The sequence below is a fragment of the Perca fluviatilis genome, chromosome 11, assembly GCF_010015445.1.
Source record: "Perca fluviatilis chromosome 11, GENO_Pfluv_1.0, whole genome shotgun sequence".
Classification (NCBI taxonomy): domain Eukaryota; kingdom Metazoa; phylum Chordata; class Actinopteri; order Perciformes; family Percidae; genus Perca; species Perca fluviatilis.
In genome coordinates, this window is record NC_053122.1 from 22,581,902 (window position 1) to 22,601,702 (window position 19,801).

Here is a 19,801-nt window from a genome sequence, read left to right on the forward strand (position 1 = left end):
AAAGGAGACACGTAAACAAGAAGCATACTGGGACACTGCTCCCGTTTGCAAAAGCTTCAGCAGTCAAATGTGTACATGTGCTGAACACATAATGTTTTCTGTAGTACTTCTCACAGTTTTCAATTCCACCCCAGAAAACCAAGTCCTGTTTATTTAACCTTGTATGTGGTAGTGTGATAACGAGGACATGACTTGTCACTCATGAATTCTTTGACTTTGTATTTTCCTCCTGCACTCTGCCAATCATGCAGGAGCCTTTAGGAAAGCAGGAACTGCTGGTAAATCAGTCTTTGATGTGAGGGACGCAGAGTACCAGGCAACAGAATGGCTTCTCGTTCTGATAGTGCATGTGTTTGAGCAAAACAACCCAGCTCTCTGGACATGACCCCTTAGGGAGCCGTGCTGCCTGTCTGCCTCAGATGAAAAGGCAGACCAAGGAGGAATAAAAAGAAAAATATATGCCACTAGCTTTCACATAACTAGGTCTCTCAAAAAAAAAAAAAAAAAAAAAAAACCTGAAGTCTTCATGCACAAAAGGCTGCAACAAATATAGACTTGTACTTTGCTACAATGTGTTTAATGAAGCATCACGGGGTTAGAGAGGGCAATTTTGGAACCGACTTCAGCAGCTTAGAGATTATTTTAAATATATTAAAAGACACTCACGTTTGAGGATGTTCCTCTGTTCCAGCTCCTCCGCTGTGGGTCTCTGACTCAAGCGCCTGGTTAGAAACATACATCTATGATCAGCAAATAATCACAGGCAAGAGGTCAGCAGGGAAACACTAATACAGTTCCTGATGCAAATCAACCTACTTTACATATAATACCATATAATCATCAACTGTCATTGTTCATAAGAAAATCTTTGCAAACATGTTGCTGGTTCTTCTTATGTGATATACGTAGTTCAGAGAAAGCTGCTTTTTTTTCTTCCCTCCATTTTGCCCAGTATTCACTTCCCTGCTTTGACAGCAGCTCCCAGTAAGGTTATCTTGTTCACATTTTGCTGCACAGCATGAAAGCTTTTACAACAGACAAACCTTGGCTTTAGAGCAAGATGCAATGAGTTAGTCCCAAACTGAAATAAATAAACAACTCAATGTTCTCTTACTTTCAGTACAACTGGGTTCAATGTTATTTTCTCATAGTTGAAAGGTTTGCATCGTTTTTAAGCTCTTGCCTCACGACAGCTTGACATGAATTGTGCACTTCCCAAAAAATTCAATCTGCCATGATCAACAATGCCTCTTTTTGTATGGAATGACTGCATGGTAATACTGTACACTGGTGCAATGCAGGGAAGAAGGCCAGTAAAAGCCAGATATTCCTGAAGACTCAGCTCTCATCTGATGCTGAATAAGGCAATATGACACAGCCACATGCCAAGTAAAAGGTTTAAACACTCAAGATAGCTAAAATAAACCACACACACACACGCACACTTTCTTCTTTTCTGCAACATCTGAAGAGATACATTTTGCACACATTATCTCCAATTTCCTCAACTTGAAAGTTGCTGAAATGACTAAGATAGTGTGAGGTCACTCGAAGTGATTTCAACTGGGGACTCTTAATATAGCACTGTGTCAGGACCCTGCGGGAGTAGACCTAACAGTAGGCACTGGATCAATGATTGTCTCCATCTCTTTCAGATCTGACAGCCATCTGGAACTGCGCTGCCCTGTAAGCTATTACCGTGCCACTTGAGGTTATCGTTCGGAAAAAGTCAAAACACTGACTCTCAGACTGGAGCTCTCCGCCTCTCAGTACTGAGCATCATATCGGCACCGCGCCAGCAAAAATGCAGCTATTGTGAATAAACATGCCCAGACTGCTCAACAAACATCCATATGGATGCTCCTTTCCAAATGATGTACATCACACCCAGATTTATTTAAAGGCACATTATCTACTAAGAGAACTGCCTGCTTGTTCTCTGCAATATGAAGAGTAGAGACATAAGTATAATGACATTATATAAGGAGTTACACAAGGTTTTAGGATGTGACTTACATGAAGAACAATTTGTTTAAAGCTGCATTAATCAATATTTTTCAATAAAATAATGAATCAAATGTGCATTGTGAAAGCTGTCGCTCATAATGAATAACCTACAAAGAATTATCTTCAAATTCTACAGTTCCCCACAGCATTGTTGTAGTATTCGAGTTTGGACTTTTTGAAGATCTCATCTCGAAATGTTACTCCGTCTTGTCTCGGTCTCAGATAAAGAGGATTCGGGATTGCCTTTTGATTATTCTATAAAGGCATTTCTCATACACTTATGGCAATGAAAGAGGTGAATGAAGAACAATCTTAAGTTGTTTCCTGTGGGTGTTTTTTTTTTTTTTTTATTAAAAAGGAATGTGGATCTTTTAGATCAATTTAAGTAGTGCCTATGGTTAGCATTTTCCACATTTTATCGTGTCATGCAGTGTGGGACTCGCACTGGTCTGGTCTTGGTCTTGTCTCTTTCTCAACCCCTCATAGACTTGGTCTCGACCCAGTATCGATACACTCGGACCTTGGTGATGACTTGGTCTCGGTTTAGGTGGTCTTGACTTCAACACTGCCCCACTTCTCTTTAAAGAAATTGTTCAAGATTCCAGGAGATAAGAACGCATGGCCAAGAAACACTCTCGCACACCACAACGGATCAAAATATATGTTCATTTGTAAGCTTTAGAAGGTGCTGGTAGGCGGATGTTTTTACTAGCCGTCTCCTCCTTCTTCAAGTCTTTATGCTAAGCTAAGCTAACCCTCTCCTGGCTGTAGCTTCACAATTATCTGACGGATGAGAGTGGTATCGATCTTCTCATCTAACTCTCAGCAAGAAAGCAAATAAACCTATTTCCCAAAATGTAAACCCATTTCTTTAAGAGACATAAACTACATATTACATGAAATATATTAAAGCAAGTGAGATTCACAAACAAGTAGCCAAAGACACGGCAGTGCACTTTCGCGAGTTTTCTCCCTTGAGATGCTGTAAGTGTCTTCAGGGTTTTCCCAGTGAATCAGGTCAGTAGAAGTAAACTGAGGTCAGCGTGTCCTAGAATAGCATTCAATTCTGAGTGGCCTCGCACAAGCGACAACATTACAGGACACAATGCTGTTGGCAAATAGCATGAAATTAGGTATTGTGCATCAGATGACACTGTGCAAAGGACACTGTGACAGAGCTTTTTGGGAACATGACAACTAAGCAGGCAGGCCTTCTGGGAACACGCACTGTGTTCCAATCACAGTGGGGAATAGTGACTTGAGTGCCAATTTCTCTAGATTATACTCCATCCCTCCCTTGCAACCATATTTCCCACCTCTCATATCTGATTATACTATTCGGCTTTCATTTTCACCCATACGCTTGGCAGTCTTTTTCATCTCCCAACACATTACATCACCTTCATTCAGACAGGCAAGACGTGTTCAAAGAGCGCAGTGAAATCAAATGAGGCTTGTGATCCGTTGGAGAAAAACATGTCGTTGGATCTGCTCAATTACTAGAATTCACATTTATGATCTCAACATATGTACAAATCCCTGTGATTTGTACGCACTGCACCATTGTAGAGCGTGTGTGTGTAAACTGCTGGTATGAAGTGGCTTGCGTGGTGCTGCTGTGTGGAGGAGTCGGGTGGAGATAGTTTGGCACATGCATCACCGTGGTGATTCAGTCAGCGAGGGAGGAAGTCAGGCAGGAGGAAGAAAGAGGAGAAAGAGAGTGAGAGCGAGCTAGAGAGAAGACAAGAAGAAAAAAGAGGGGAGGGGGAGGGGAGTGATACATCGCTGAAATTAGGTCAGCTCCATTTTCAGAGCCTCTTTTTAACAAGATAAAACGTTTATCCTTATCGGATGTCGAGAAGGAAAAAAAAAAAATATGAAAGGATATAAGTGTTTCAATAGAAAGAAGGCTCACATTTGCAACGCTTAGTCACAGTTCTATCAGCCGGGACATTGGGCCATCGCCAGCCCAAAGAAAGAAAACAAAAAAATATTTAAAAAAAATGTTTGGTTGAGAAGGGTCAGTGCTGTTTTCCAGCAACAGTTGTTGCTACAGCAACATCAACCAGGTTTACTAAAAATATTTAAGTTTAAAAGATGCATGTGTGTATGTGTACTCACCTTGTGAGTTTGGTGCCGATCTGCTGCCTAGACTCCAGTCTCTCCTCGTCTGTCTGCATGGGCAGGATGTTTTTCTCCTCCAGCTCTCTTTTGGATGGACGGTTACTCAGCTTGATGGCCAGAGAGTCTTTCCTCAGCACCTTCTGAGCCAGAGAACCTAAACCCAAAGACCACGGTCAAACATGAGAGGGGCTGCAGGCATAAAGCCAAGATGTTGGGCCTCATTTACCAAAAATGTGCTTAGACTTATTTTTTTTTTCCCCCTCATCATTCTACTGTAGCTCTCAATTGTTTATCATTTTTATTTTTTAGTTTCGATGCTGAGATTTAAGTAGTTGCAAAATGTTTGAAAAATGTCCTAATATGAAATACTGCTTTACCCCACGGTGACTATTATGTTGTTATATACAGTACAGGCCAAAAGTTTGGACACACCTTCTCATTCAATGAGTTCCTTTATTTTCATGACTATTTACATTGTTGATTCTCACTGAAGGCATCAAAACTATGACTGAACACATGTGGAATTATGTACTTAACAAAAAAAGTGTGAAATAACTGAAAACATGTCTTATATTTTAGATTCTTCAAAAGTAGCCACCCTTTGCTCCGATTACTGCTTTGCACACTCTTGGCATTCTCTTGATGAGCTTCAAGAGGTAGTCACCTGAAATGGTTTTCCAACAGTCTTGAAGGAGTTCCCAGAGATGCTTAGCACTTGTTGGCCCTTTTGCCTTCACTCTGTGGTCCAGCTCACCCCAAACTATCTCGACTGGGTTCAGGTCTGGTGTCTGTGGAGGCCAGGTCATCTGGCGCAGCACTCCATCACTCTCCTTCTTTGTCAAATAGCCCTTACACAGCCTGGAGGTGTGTTTGGGGTCATTGTCCTGTTGAAAAATAAATGATGGTCCAACTAAACGCAAACCGGATGGGATGGCATGTCGCTGCAGGATGCTGTGGTAGCCATGCTGGTTCAGTATGCCTTCAATTTTGAATAAATCCCCAACAGTGTCACCAGCAAAGCACCCCCACACCATCACACCTCCTCCTCCATGCTTCACGGTGGGAACCAGGCACGTAGAATCCATCCGTTCACATTTTCTGCATTGCACAAAGACACGGCGGTTGGAACCAAAGATCTCAAATTTGGACTCATCAGACCAAAGCACAGATTTCCACTGGTCTAATGTCCATTCCTTGTGTTTCTTGGCCCAGACAAATCTCTTCTGCTTGTTGCCTCTCCTTAGCAGTGGTTTCCTAGCAGCTACTTGACCATGAAGGCTTGATTTGCGCAGTCTCCTCTTAACAGTTGTTCTAGAGATGTGTCTGCTGCTAGAACTCTGTGTGGCATTCATCTGGTCTCTAATCTGAGCTGCTGTTAACTTGCGATTTCTGAGGCTGGTGACTCGGATGAACTTATCCTCAGCAGCAGAGGTGACTCTTGGTCTTCCTTTCCTGGGGCGGTCCTCATGTGAGCCAGTTTCGTTGTAGCGCTTGGGGACACATTCAAAGTTTTCGCAATTTTCCGGACTGACTGACTTTCATTTGTTAAAGTAATGATGGCCACTTGTTTCGCTTTATTTAGCTGATTGGTTCTTGCCATAATATGAATTCTAACAGTTGTCCAATAAGGGCTGTCGGCGTGTATCAACCTGACTTCTGCACAACACAACTGATGGTCCCAACCCCATTAATAAGGGAAAAAATGTCACTAATTAACCCTGACAAGGCACACCTGTGAAGTGAAAACCATTTCAGGTGACTACCTCATGAAGCTCATTGAGAGAACACCAAGGGTTTGCACGCTATCAAAAAAGCAAAGGGTGGCTACTTTAAAGGAATCTAAAATATAAGACATGTTTTCAGTTATTTCACACTTTTTTGTTAAGTACATAATTCCACATGTGTTCATTCATAGTTTTGATGCTTTCAGTGAGAATCTACAATGTAAATAGTCATGAAAATAAAGAAAACGCATTGAATGAGAATGTGTGTCCAAACGTTTGGCCTGTACTGTATATATGTTATATATTATAGTTTGGTGTAACTTCAGATGCTTTGCACAATACCTGAAATGTTTGCCTATACATAGATTTGGAAAAACAAGATTCTAAATCAAGTGTCCTGTACCTTTAAGTATTACTCTTAATTTCAAAGTCATGCTGTGGCGTATCGAACGATTCCGTCACACATGGCCGATCACAACCTTTAAAAGCTCCCATGTGAAAACCGGACACAGCTTTGCACAGTTCAGAGAGGTTGAGCGTTTCCATGGGTAACAGCATGATACTCGATACACTCCTGTGAACCTAATTTTTGCCACGCTTTAAAAGGTCAAACTAAAACTGAGTTCCAGGAGCCTTCAGGTGCAGTACTGTCGATCAGGCAAATGTGTCATCATATCTGTAAACATGAGCTATTGACAAAAGAGAGGCAAAAATATTTTTTTGTAGTTTCATGCCTTTCATAACACATCCTAAATAGACAATAGTATATATCTCTGTTGAAAGAAAACCAATGTTAGCCACTGACTTTACAATCACCGTTCTCTTCATTTGCGCAGTTTAAACATTAAAGACTCCTCAGGTCACTATAACGTCTGCTGCTCACTTGTTAATATGTCATCTTCATCATCGTCCTCGTCATCATCCACATCGTCGTCCTCGTCCTTATACATGCTGGGCAGATCTTCGTAGTCGGACTCGTTGGGCATGTTCTCCTTGTCATCCTCGTAGTCGATGATCACAGATGGCACTTCTCTCCTGTCCAGGGGGACACACTGACCGACGCCGTGCAATGCAGAGCTAGTGGAGAGAAATGGAGAGGTGTCTCTGGCCATTAACCGAAGGGGTCATGCTTATGGCCATAGCATTTGGCCTTGCTTAGAAGATGAACATGCCCAACCCCTCAACATCGAAAACAGAAATACAGTTTACATGGGAAACCTCACATATTCAAGCTTAGATCTATTTCATCTTTTTACAGTCAGCAAATTGTTTATGAGATGTAGCATTACTGAAACTATAACCGTCGCAAACCTTCTCAATCCAGAAAAAAAATGGGATTTAAAATACAATAATGGAGCTTCTGGTACATAGTATAATGATAGCTTAGTGGGTTTTTAATCCAAGTATAGAGGGAGAGGAGATGTATAACTGAATGAAACTGCAGTACAATTCTGTGCAGTCCTACGCAATAACATGCAATCCTCTGAACTACACAAGAGGAAAAGAGTAACTGACTATACAACTTGTATAATTTGAAACAAGGTGTCAGAAACAAACTTTCAGGAGCCATCATTTGCATGCAAGCGCTAACCGGTCACAAAATTTGATAGATTCGATTAATCACAGTGTAGTTGGAGCTTCTTATGATGAGCCGCTGTTGCGTAACCATTTTTCAGACTAATTGTGAGCAATGTCAGGACCATAACTTCCTCATCCCTGTCCAAATGGCTTTGGAGAAAAAGAGATCCTAATGTACGAGGTTACATAATGTCCAATCCGCTACCCTGTCCCTTTTCTCCAAACACGAAGAAACGCAGCTCTTGTAAAGAGCAGCTGGTCATGTTATTATGGCAGGCCAACTGCTGGAGGGACGCCTACTTCATGAGCCTGTGCCCACACATACACACATTTACTTTAAAATTAGGCCATGCTGCCCTGTGAGGCAGGGTGCTGAAATAGACCTGTACACCAGCGCTACATGGCAGGACGCGACCTCAATAACACCAGGATATATTTGTATTTGGAGTAGCGGACAAGACGTCACAAAATTAAACCTAATAAACAGAATGTTCTATGCTAATTATAATGCTTTTTATCAGCAACTAATCTGATTAGAGCTAGTTTGGCAACAGCTTTTACTAACAAGAGAGGACTTAACCACAAACTCATTAAATTAAGGAAAATTAGTGGTGCACGATATATCGGCTGCCGATATAATATCGGCCGATATGGTAATTTTTTTAACACATCCGTATCGGTCTGATGTCAAATTATATATAATTATATAAATATAAATTTTTTCTTCTGAAAATCTGATGACAGTCATATTTTGCACACAGGTAAAGGTGCCCAATATCAGTCATTTCGGAAAATAAATCACAAAAGTAAAAAAAAAAAAAAAAAAAGTGTTTTGGAAAATAGTTCTTTATTTGATTATAATAAAAATGTGTTTTCTATACAGAGATATCGACATCGGTAAATATCAGTATCTGCCATAACAGCAATATTAATATCAGTTATCGGTATCGGCCACAATCTTCACATCGGTGCATCACTAAGGAAAATAATTCTTTATGAAAAGGAAACATGTCACCGCCAAGCCTTTGGGCCAATCAGTATCAAGTTATAACTTCCATACAGAGAGACGGACAAATAGAGGCCAATCCATAATCCCTCCCTGCCTTCACTGGAGGACAATCAGATTTAATGACCTGAGCACTGATGGCTACTAACCTTTCAAACCTCTGCATGGAGAGCGCCAGGGTTTTGTTGAGCTCCTCGATGATGCGGCTGGGCGCATGCAAGCTGCCGTACTGAAGCTGAAACGGGTGACCGTGGCTCTGGTGAAGACTGGATAGAGCGGCGAGCTGAGAGGGCAGCAAGGTGCCGTGATATGGGGGCATGCCCTGGGGGGGCCCGCACTTTTGGGAGAGGCCGCAGAGGGAATTTGGGGGCGGAGAAGGGGAGTCCAGCCCCCCTGGAGGCACACAAATCATCACTTTCTTGGGAGGCAGAGGTGGAGAGTGCTTTCCCCCGGGCATACAGGGCAACTTCATCGGCTGGCAAGAATCTAGGAAGAAAAAAAAAAAAAAAAAAAAGTATAACAGGACAGAAAGAAGGATTTATGGGTTAACTTGTACTATATTGCATCAATGCAGAAATAGAAACAGAGCTCATGGACGATCAGACATGGCTCCGACGTAAGCGCGGGGCGGTGGGAATTAGGCCAGGGTAATGCAACTTCCCTCTGACTGACAGATTGACAATGACAGAGAGAGCCCAGCTGACATAACAACAGAGGGATTTAATGAGACTACTCTAATCCTGTGCACATGTGTGGCAATGCAGGTAGAGTTTAAAGCAACAGCAGTCATGGCTCACTTTTCAAAACAAGTACTGTGCATAGTAAGTAGGGCACAACACATTCTGTGTATTGGTTGGGAGAAAGGGAAACTGAGCATTTACTAAGACCACTAACCTGTGCTATGGTTCGGGATCCTAGAGAAAGGTTTTGGAGGGAGAGCAGGAGGCTGTTTGTGGTAATGCGGCGGCTTGGCGGGGATATCCTGAAGGTCCCCTGAGTAGGTGACAGATTTCTTGACGGGCAGGACCATAGATGACTTAATAGAGGGCTCCTGAGTGCAGACTCCGCCGTCCATCGAGGATCGGAACTCAAAGGTTGCTAAACACAAAAAAGTAACAATCTGAAAATGTGTTTGACTGCACAAGAAAAAAAAAAAAAAAAAGTTCACCAGAAGACCGTTCAAACAAAGTTGAAAATGAACTCTTGGTGCTGTGTTTTGAAACAATGCAGAAGGGGTGATTCAGAAAGCTAAGACTGTTTAACGACCCAAGAGCCTTTTATCAGCATGAAGCAGACCATGGAACAGTGTCAGCCAAACAGTTTGACAGAACTTTTGCTTTTTAATTCTTCAACAGCGCTGAGCCATTTGATGGTTTTTGCATGATCACATTTTAAGGCTGACAGTGCGATTCACAACGCTGCTCACATATTCTGACAAACAATGAGTGGGAGCTTTCCCCCATTCCTACATTTCATATTGACTGCCATTTTAAAACAGACAACCACAATAATGCTTATCCCTGTATAATTTGGAAAGAAAAGTTTTTTTTAGGCTTTTTTAACATTCAAAGCTTTAAAAAGGCCCTCTTTTTGAAGCATCTTCATGAGGAAAGACGTAATGTATCTTTAAATTTAGCCGTTAAAATGGCGGACTCTACCATTTAACTCAAAACTAGACTAGTGATAGGGTTTGGTCTGGCGTGTGCCACATTAAATCCAGGAACTCAAGAGTGCCAGTCAAAGACGGCGACCAGATAAAGCCGATTACAATCCAACAGCCAATCAGATGAAAGTTGAACACATTTTTGCCAAGATGGGATTTTCTTTTCTTTTTAATATAGTTCTATTTTTGGATCAAATTCTATTTTGAGCACAACAAAGTGAATTGTGTGGTATATCTATACATCAAGGGATGTCATTGCTAATAAAACATTACAGCTTTAATAGAAACTGTTTGCTTAGCATGGATAAAAATAACCACTGCTGATCTATCAAGCTGTGCGCACAAGCTTTTTATTATCATGGAAACTAGGTTGTCACTGGGCAGGAGAAGTGAGCACACCTGGCCTAATTAATATGCATTCTAAGCAGTGTCACAATTATTGTGCAAAAATAGAAGAGGTACATTTATCAGTTTATCAGTTTTGACTAATTAACTGAGCTGGATAGCATCCGTCAGCTTAAGGTGCACATGGTAGTTTAAACCCAAGAGTGGCTAGCATTCTATACATACAATATACTATTTATAATTGTACTTGATTTAGGTAGGTTTGTAAGAGATTTGAGACAGCCGTCTTCTTATTTTTGAACAATGTCCCAAAAGCTCAATTTGTAAAACAATAAAATATGCCACACATTTTCCTCATTTGCTCTGTTCACATCTTGGTAATAGTTAATGGACTTTCTTAGCTTCACCAACTTTGTTTTTAAATGTCCCGAGGCATGGAGCACCCTGCTGTCAGATTTAAATATCCTCTCCAGCTTTGAATATGGGGCGTCTAAGGCACATCAAATCAAGATCAAAGACTTTATAAAACCCTACTAAATTTCAATAATGAAAGATTATACCACTAGTTGTCCCGTGCCAAATCTTGAAGAGTGCACTTCAAAGACTACTGATTAATGAAGAGATGAATAACTTTATAATTTTCCAGCTGTGTTAAATCAGACTGTGATTTTATAACATTAGCTCACCTTTTTCAAAGATCTCTTTAAGCACTCCTCTCTTGATCAGCTCATCTCTGCTCTGTCGCATCGACATCTTCCTTTCCAAAGCTGAGGAGGTAAAGGAGAATAATGTTAAAGTCACTTTCATATTCGTCAAACCATTCAATAACACAAAGCGAAACTGAAAAAGATCTCCAAATCCCCTGGCAAAATAGTTTGCAATCACTAGCCATGGTTTTTAGTAGATTTTGGGTGATACTGGCAATACCTAGCAGTCTGTGAGGGACTTTAAAGATAGCAGTGCATTTGTTCTATTTGTCTATTCAAAAAAATATAAAAATAATAAAAAGTTAAATCTTTGTTAACTGTCTTGAGTTTTGTTGTTGAAAACATGTGATAGGGCAGGCATTTTTCTATATTTTTCTTATCGTCAACAAATCCAATGAAAAGATCAAAACTACTGATGCAATAGTCTATTCTTTCTGTGGCACTCGGCCCCAAACCCATTTGTTCCAACTGAAAATGTAAACCTTCGTTTAGGTCGTTCAGACAACAGTAAGTAGGGCATTTCTTGGGGACTATTTTCAGCTGTGGATTAATACATTTGGTAAACTATTGAGTATTTATAGCAGCGGGACAGTGTGTTTGACAGAAACTGAACTAGTGTCCATGTTCATTGTAATTAGGTCATATGTCGCCCAGTGCAACAATGTGACTCATTGAGTTTCTAATAGTTTTTGGACAACAATAGAGGTATATAGGGTATAAGATGTATCAGGCTTTAGCAACAGTAGTAGTTAGGATCAATTCATTGTTGGGTTGTCTTTTTATGAATATCACCAAACTTATTCTTTAAGTAAATGATTTTGTTTACTTATTTACCTGAACACTACTGTATCACCAGTATATTAATGGTCTCTCTGTACATTTATGTGTAATTGTACATCTGAATTCTAAACGTCAGTTAAGAGACCAGTAGTATTAAAAATGCTGCATTTTGTTGTAAAGATAATCTGTCACTGTGACTTCACTTCTAACCGCCTAAAGCTACAACATGAGATCTTTACTAACAAAAGAGATGGAGGATGGAGAGGAAGGATGGAGGAGATATTCCAAAAACACTTCTCACTGTAATGCATTATGCACACTTTAACATGTCCCATTGCTCCTGCTTCTATTTTAAGGCTTCAAAAGTTAAGGATCTTAACCTCTTCTGACTATCAGTAGGCTGAACAAAAGCGGTTAAAAAAAAAATAAATCATGTTAGTAATTTCAAATTCTACCCCTGCATAGAAACAAATTAATGTGAAATGAGGATCAGCAACACTTGAGAACACTGCGCAGGAATCTCCCTGCAGGGCTCTGTAGATCCTGCTTAAGAGGGAGCTCACAGATTGTGCCATGTCCGCTTTACATATGACCCAGGAGTCCTGTCCCAGCTCTATCAGGGGCAGTGTATTCAATGCTAATACATCCTCAGTGTGGATTCATGAAAAAACTGACAGCTTGACCTCTCTTTTCCTTGCCCTTAGTCACAACACAGTGGATTTAAAAGCAACTGCTGAGAGTCCAAAATTGATGAGAGCCATACAAATGTCAGACGAGCAGGCCTCTGGGGCAGAAATTTAAATCCTCAGTGCTTCAGTGTTTGAAAAAAATCCCCAGCAGAGTGAGTTATCATCAAACAGTATGCTCCATTACGAGTTCCTCCAGGATACCAGATGTTTAATTTCACTCAATCCTTTTGGGCATTTTAGGCCTTTATTTATATTAGGATAGCTGAAGACAAAAGAGAGAGGTGAGAGAGAGGGGCAGCCTCTTGCTCACCCAGTAAGAGCGTGCGCGCCATGTAGGCTGAGTCCTTTGCAGCGCCGTGGGTTCGAATCCGACCTTCTGTCCTTTGCTGCATGTCATCCCCCATCTCTCTCCCCCTTTCCTGTCTATCCACTGTCACTATCTAATAAAGGGAAAAGCCCCCCCAAAAAATCTTCTTAAAAAAAGGGGAGCAAGAGGGGGAATGACATGCAGCAAAGGGCCGCAGGTCAGAGTCGAACCTGTGGCCACTGCATTGAGGAGTAAACTTCTATATATGGGCGCCTGCTCTACCAGGTGAGCTACCCAGGCGCTCTTCAAACATTTTTCAATAAAGGCCAGTTCAAGATCAGCTTCAAACCAGGAATTAGTTAAGCAGTGAAACATTTGTTTGGGAAAAATGTGTGACCAAAATATTACCAATATGTCACACAAAGAATCTGAAGAAGAACACTGGTGAAGAGTGTGAAATGAAAGGAAATTGTGCCATTTGTAGATGCTACTTGGGATGCTATTGCAAGCAGCTCCATCAAAATGTGATTTTCTTTTCCACACAGACACAGCAAATTTAACATTAGGTCTAGTCGAGGGGACAGTAAATAGACTTATCAAACAGTTGTCCCAGAATCAATATAGAGGAATGTTTCTAACAGAGTGAATGCAGCCCATTCACTACATGGTTTCCCGCAAAGCAAGCAGGCATCACACGTTTCACTTCTTTCTACCTGCGCATTCACATGACAGAAAATGGAGATGTTTCTATTAATGTCTGCCACATGAGCAGTACATGGTTAATGAGAAAAGTGAACCTTGTAGTACTCTGAAATTGTAATCAGTACTAGGGGATCTCTGCACCTTGGCAGCCAATTTTCATAAAACTCCCACAAGCTTCTATTTATGAGAAGCAACGACTTCTTCTGTTAGTGGTTTTGACTACGGTCAATATCTGAGAATTTTCTTTAATCTTTTTTTAGGATGTATATCATTAGAACACATGTTACAACACTATTTCAGCCTCTCTACCATCTCTTTTTATTAAATACAATTCCTTCAACAACACTTCATTCCGGAACCTTTCATGAAGTCAGCTTAAATTAGGCGTTACCATCCATGTAATGTTATTTGAAGAAAAAAAAAGGAGTTGGGTGACAGACACATGGTCATCAAAATGACAAATCTCTTTAAAAACATCAGCACCAACTCTTTGCCAGAGTAGGTAAACCCAGGGCAATAGGTTGACGCATGGCTGCCGTTGCTGTAATAGGTTTAGGGATTATATTGCCGTTTCATCCAAAATGAAGAGTAATTACTCAAAGCTTCATGACATAACTGCTTTGCCATGGGATGTGCACAGTTACGTAACACCATTAACTCAAAGCCTTTGTGAGGATATGTCTTCAGATTGACAGATACTGTGTGCTCATGAAACAAAAGAAGAAGAAATGGTTTAAATGGACACCACAGACGGCCGAGCATTGAGTCAGGAGTTAAAACACTGGCTAGTCTTGCAAAAATATTTAGTGAATACATTAATATTGTGGAATTTCATGTTCATTTCATCAGAAAAGTCCTGGGAGAGCCATAGAGAAAAAGACATTCAGTGTGGATAAATAAAAACTGCTACTCTCCCCAAATATTTAACTTTGATCCGGAGTATGATTGACTGGATCACCAGAATGGCAAATCATAAGCTGTACATTTGAAATAATGTATGTACTTAATAATCTATTAAGTACATAAAGTGTAGTGCTGAGGTACACGAATTGAAACATGCAACATACTTTATTAAAGGCCTATCAATACCAAAGAACCCAATGCAATCTTTCATATCAGTGTACGAAAAGCACAAACTGTCCTCTAAATCCCCTCGAATATCAACCGAGTTTTATTTTGGACGGTCCACCACGGGCCCAAGTGGTGTCCAACACTGCAGCCACACAAGCTGTACCAAGATGAGAAGATTAGACGCCTATCGGGGAGACTCTGCTGAGAGCATATTAAATGAAAGTGGCATATCTTAGTACAGCCAGTATTGATCTGGGAACACAACACTTAATTTTTCAGAGAAAATATATATTCCACTGAGAAGTGACCCAGATAGTCGGAAACATCCTACCAACCCCAAGGCTCAGTAGCTCAAAGTGGAGGCTTTTACCGACGCAATTCTCTCAGCCGGAGCCTCACAAAAACTGTATTAAAACTTTCATGGAGTCTTTTATCAGTGAAAAGCTCAAGTGTTAAGGCTCACACGTCAGAAGCTTGGCTAAACCAGGCATTGATACATGCATACAAAGGATACAGCAGGTTTGTAATGTGACATTGGTTTTTCCTCTCCATGTCGCATAAGATCAATGGACAGGTAGGAAATCTGTGATGATTGTTATTTAAAAAATATGCCATTAAACAGCAGGAATACTGCATTTAGATTACTGCTGTTAATAAGGACATGCCAACTAATTGGATTAAAAATAAAAATGAAGATGAAGAAGCATGTTCTTTTGATGAATCTCTGCGTAGTGAGATCTCTTTGGGATACAAGCTCGCTGTGAAAATGTACTGAGCACGATAAGACCGCATGATAAGACGTTCCAACTGTCAGGCCCTCCCTCTTTCCTTCCTGAGGTGAAGAGTACAGTATCCAGAGCCAGCCTTCATCTGCTTAATATCACAACACATTCATAATCCTCTACTGTGCTCAGTGTCCAATTATCTACGACAACATCTGCATGCCCAGTGGCTGGTCTGCTCCCCACTGGCACAGGAAACATAATCAACAGTAAGGCATCACAGACAACCGCAGAGACAAGAAGCATGGATCACAGCAGCACAGCAGGAATGGCGACATTGTCTCTAATGAGATTAATATTGCGACAATATTGTAGGGTTGACAATTGGTGCTTTAACAAAATTGTTTCACAATTAGATGTGAGATAATCATCAATAATGTGGATGTAATGATTAATTATTAAAGGCAAATAATAAAACAGCTAAACAGTCTGGTAAGTTCAGAAAATGACATCACTTATTGTACTGTAATGCAGCCTGTAAAACCAGGAAAAGACAACACTTACCATAGAACGATATCCAAAATCTAAGACGATATCTAGTCTCATATCACGATATCGATATATTGCCCAGCCCTAAACGTACAGCACATTTTCCTAGTCCAAGTATTGTTCCTAATAATGTGGCAGCAGCTTTCTTATATGAGGTCATCCCATTCCAGGCTTTAAAACAAGTAAATAAATTGGCTGCCATTTTAGAGTTGACAAATGAAATGAGGGCAAATGCACAGCAGCATGTGTAATTGTCCATTTTAAAAACGCAAACCAATAGTGGGGCTACAGGTCAACCAAAGTCAATACAGTTTCCTGGATGAGGGGAGCTGGATGTTTCTTATATTAAATCAAAAAACAACAGACTCAGTCTCATAAACGATGTGCTGTCACAAGTTTTCCTTTAATGGATTGTGGGTGGACAATTGGATTAAAGAAATGTAAAGTCTTTAAAGCAGCTCTGTTGGTTCATCACTAGGTTCATATTACACGTGTAGTCATTTGAGCCATTGTTTATATGAAAGTATTGGTCAGTGCAGCTTTCAGCTTTCCCATTTAAGTGCAATGGTCCATGTGTTGACCGCAAACCCCTGAGCCACCTCCTGTCATTTGAATTTACTACACTGGCTTACACTTGTTTGACTTCTACTCTTCCACTGCCGGCTGCATGAGTGCAGGCCACATTCCTCGTTTGGGGCTTTAGAAGTCATGTTCACGCTTCTTGCTGAAATTGATGCGACAGTGTGTGCGCTGTTGTAGTGGCGTCACGGTGGCTGAAGAACCTGCCTGAGCATCGGAGCTACTTGCAAGACTGCACACCGCCTACAGCTTGAAACAATGAAACAAATTACCACTTAGGGGCCGCTCCATCGAGACATGCTGGTGGGCCATAATGCACCAGAATGCTGCTATCAAAAAGGATTGAACAAAACAATAGTAGCAAAAGAATTATTTGGAGACAGCAGAATTATGCATACAAAACAAGTGGATAACAAAAGCGATGAAGAGAGCTTTTTTTCCACTCAACTCCACTGTGCATTAACACCATTGTAAAAAATCTTTTGTTGCTCAGCTCTTCCTTGTTGTCCTTCGCCACAACAGGGGAGAGGCTGTTATCATAGAGCATACATGATTGCGCCAATGAACAGAAAACATCTACATGATTGTTTCATCAAGTACACACTCGCAATTAAAATACAGTAAAACGTCAAAAAGTCAAGCATCTAAAGCTAAAAAATAGATTTCATCAGCAGAAGTGCCAGGGGGGGACCATGTTAGGGCACAAACAAACTACAGCCAAACAGCACCCTGGGAAGAATAACAGGCAAATCCTAGCTGAATGGTCTGAATATCAACCAAAAATTACAAAATGAATGTTTTATGCTAGTGGGAAGTGACGGAGATGACAAGATATCACATTAATGATCACATAAGAGACTGACATGATCGGCGGTAAGAGAGCAATGAGACAGCCGCAGCGATGATGATCAAATCAGCCAGAGGACTGATTCATTCACAACTGGAAGATAAAACTGAATTAGAACATCCTGTCCTGTTCAGACCGGATTCAGGTCTCTGTGCAATAGCTCATCTTCTACACAAGCAAGAATTCTGCTTCTAACCCTGCAAGATGCGGTCTGACAAAGTGTCTCCTCCTGTCCACCAGGCTGACGGTAGAATTTGGGATGTGTCAGCCGAGGAAAATAAATACAGCCACATCTGAATAGAGCATGTCCTTCACTCGCCCCTGACAACGTCTGGCCTGCAAGATCAAAGGAACTCTAAAGAGACCTCAAAACATGAAACTCCAACGCTGCACTTTTACACAACCAATTTGCCGTATTTTCAATAACCCTGGAAACTGAAACGTAGAACTTTTTTTCTTTTGGCCAAATGATATACACTAACTTTCTTCCCAACAACCAGGACAGGGTATAACATAGTATTGTTTATGATACACTTGGCACTTGCGTGTGTTTTTTTGTGTGCTTACATTAACATACTGTAGAATTAAGAAAATAATGTCAAGTACCAGCTGAGGTCTGCTTGAACTTCTCACTCTTCTTCTTCCTCCATTTCCATGGCTTGAGGAGGCGTCCCAGAGTGGCAAACTTGCTCCGATGACGGATGGGTGGAGTGTGAGTGCCGGAGAGCAAGGACTCAGAACGCATGGCGGCCAGCCTCTCTCCTTCCTCAGCTGTAAAGGAATACAAAAAAAAGGAAAAGAAAAACAGGGTCTAGTTTAGGTGAGGATGCAGAAGTTATTTTGAAGATATTTTGGAAATCATGCAGGAGAGCAGTGAATGCAGCTGACATGTTTGCTTACAAAAGATCCAAGCAGTAAGAAGCTGTGCCAAGTGGCCTCCTGAAATCCCTCCTAACTGAATGAGGTTGGGAGAGGATAAACAAACCTGCATATCAGATAGCATTACACACATGGTGCTCCGAGTCTAAACAGTTTGACGCTGCATCACACTGAGCGGCTGGCATTAGCTTGCCAAAAACACACTAAACAGACTGATAAGCACCTCATTAAGGGGAAATCTTTCTACTCCTCATCAAATATTCACAAGGCCCAGCCCGTTAGACTTTTACATACCGTTGGATATCAAAAGCCAAGAATGTTAAGCATTTTATTCCAACACGAAATATTAAATGAAAGTGATGTTAGGTTTTAAAAGATGCTGCAATCCAAGACTACAAACAACCCCACTTACAAAACACTAAGCACCAGGGCACACACAAATGTGGCAAAAGTTGCCGTGTGCTGAATGTAACTGAATGGAAGGTTTTAGCTGCAGAGGTATGATCATAAAGGAGGTGTTCAAAGTAAAATTTCTGTCTTCCAACAGACTCACCAGCATGTGGACAGATCTTAAAAAAAAAAACAGAAACTGGCAGCAACTAAACAGTGATGTGCCTTTAGATATACCCCGCTCTTTAGTCTCCTCACTAATGTACTCAAAACTAATGTAACACAGACAGAAATTTAAGTAATGGTCTTTCAAAAGCAATATATAGGAAGTAACATGCCCTGACAGTCAAACAGTTAAATGCAACCACCTTGCAAGAACAGAAGACCAACAAAGTATTCACTAAAACAACAACTTATTCTCACCTAAATTAGAACAGCACTCACAGGATCATACAAATGTTTCAGATTTCTGAATGTAATTTACCGCCTGCGTCTTCTGGGTAGCAGTTCATTTCCATACAGTATAAGATCAACTTGAAGGGACTTCATATTTGCTCGAGATGGGTAATATCATGATGGTAAATCCATCATGTCTGCTTTTTTTTTTTTTCTTCTAACTTACATCATCATTTGCAAAGATAGCATGGGTCTTGCACTGCCAGACTTCAAGCTGTCTGGCATTGTCGGAGCAACTATAACCGATAACCCAGCTTGGACAACAATGAGAGCAGAGAACATAACGCCTCACATCACTGCAGAATGAATGGACCAAGTGGCTCGTTCTCCAAAAACAGAAACACAGAAGAGGTCACGTTTTCATGACTAGGTCAGGATGTATGAGGTGACTTCTAGCACAGCGTGTTGTCAGTTGTCAGTGTCACCACATTGTGTCAGATCGTCACCCATGACATGCTGTCAGGGAATGTACTGGTGGCTCGTTTTCTGAATAACTACGTCACATTCACGATGTTTGCCAACACGGACATATTACTTTGCAGGCCAAGTCTCCTCACCAGGGATATGGGACAGGATAATTAATGTGACATTAATGCAGTGTCCTGCGGACCATCAATTGAATGCTCTGGTGCCTCAGAGCCAACCACCTTAGAATTCCTGCCACCAAACTACTGTA

At 40.9% G+C, this 19,801-nt stretch overlaps 1 protein-coding gene across 3 annotated transcripts in view; it reads right to left on the reverse strand.

Annotated features, from left to right (window-relative positions):
* The window catches only part of LOC120567969 (phosphatase and actin regulator 1-like), a 46,546-nt gene that overhangs the window by 5,569 nt on the left and 21,176 nt on the right, over positions 1–19,801 (reverse strand). For 2 of the 3 annotated variants that reach the window (XM_039815109.1, XM_039815108.1), the window contains exons 2-8: positions 18,007–18,171; positions 11,134–11,214; positions 9,334–9,537; positions 8,589–8,925; positions 6,739–6,932; positions 4,129–4,285; positions 667–722 (exon numbers count right to left, since the gene is read on the reverse strand). In XM_039815109.1, the coding sequence (XP_039671043.1) occupies positions 667–722; positions 4,129–4,285; positions 6,739–6,932; positions 8,589–8,925; positions 9,334–9,537; positions 11,134–11,214; positions 18,007–18,171 (1,194 nt within the window). Of the gene's footprint in view, positions 1–666; positions 723–4,128; positions 4,286–6,738; positions 6,933–8,588; positions 8,926–9,333; positions 9,538–11,133; positions 11,215–18,006; positions 18,172–18,300; positions 18,320–19,801 lie in introns of those variants that run through there. The other variant, XM_039815110.1, reaches the window with a different exon arrangement.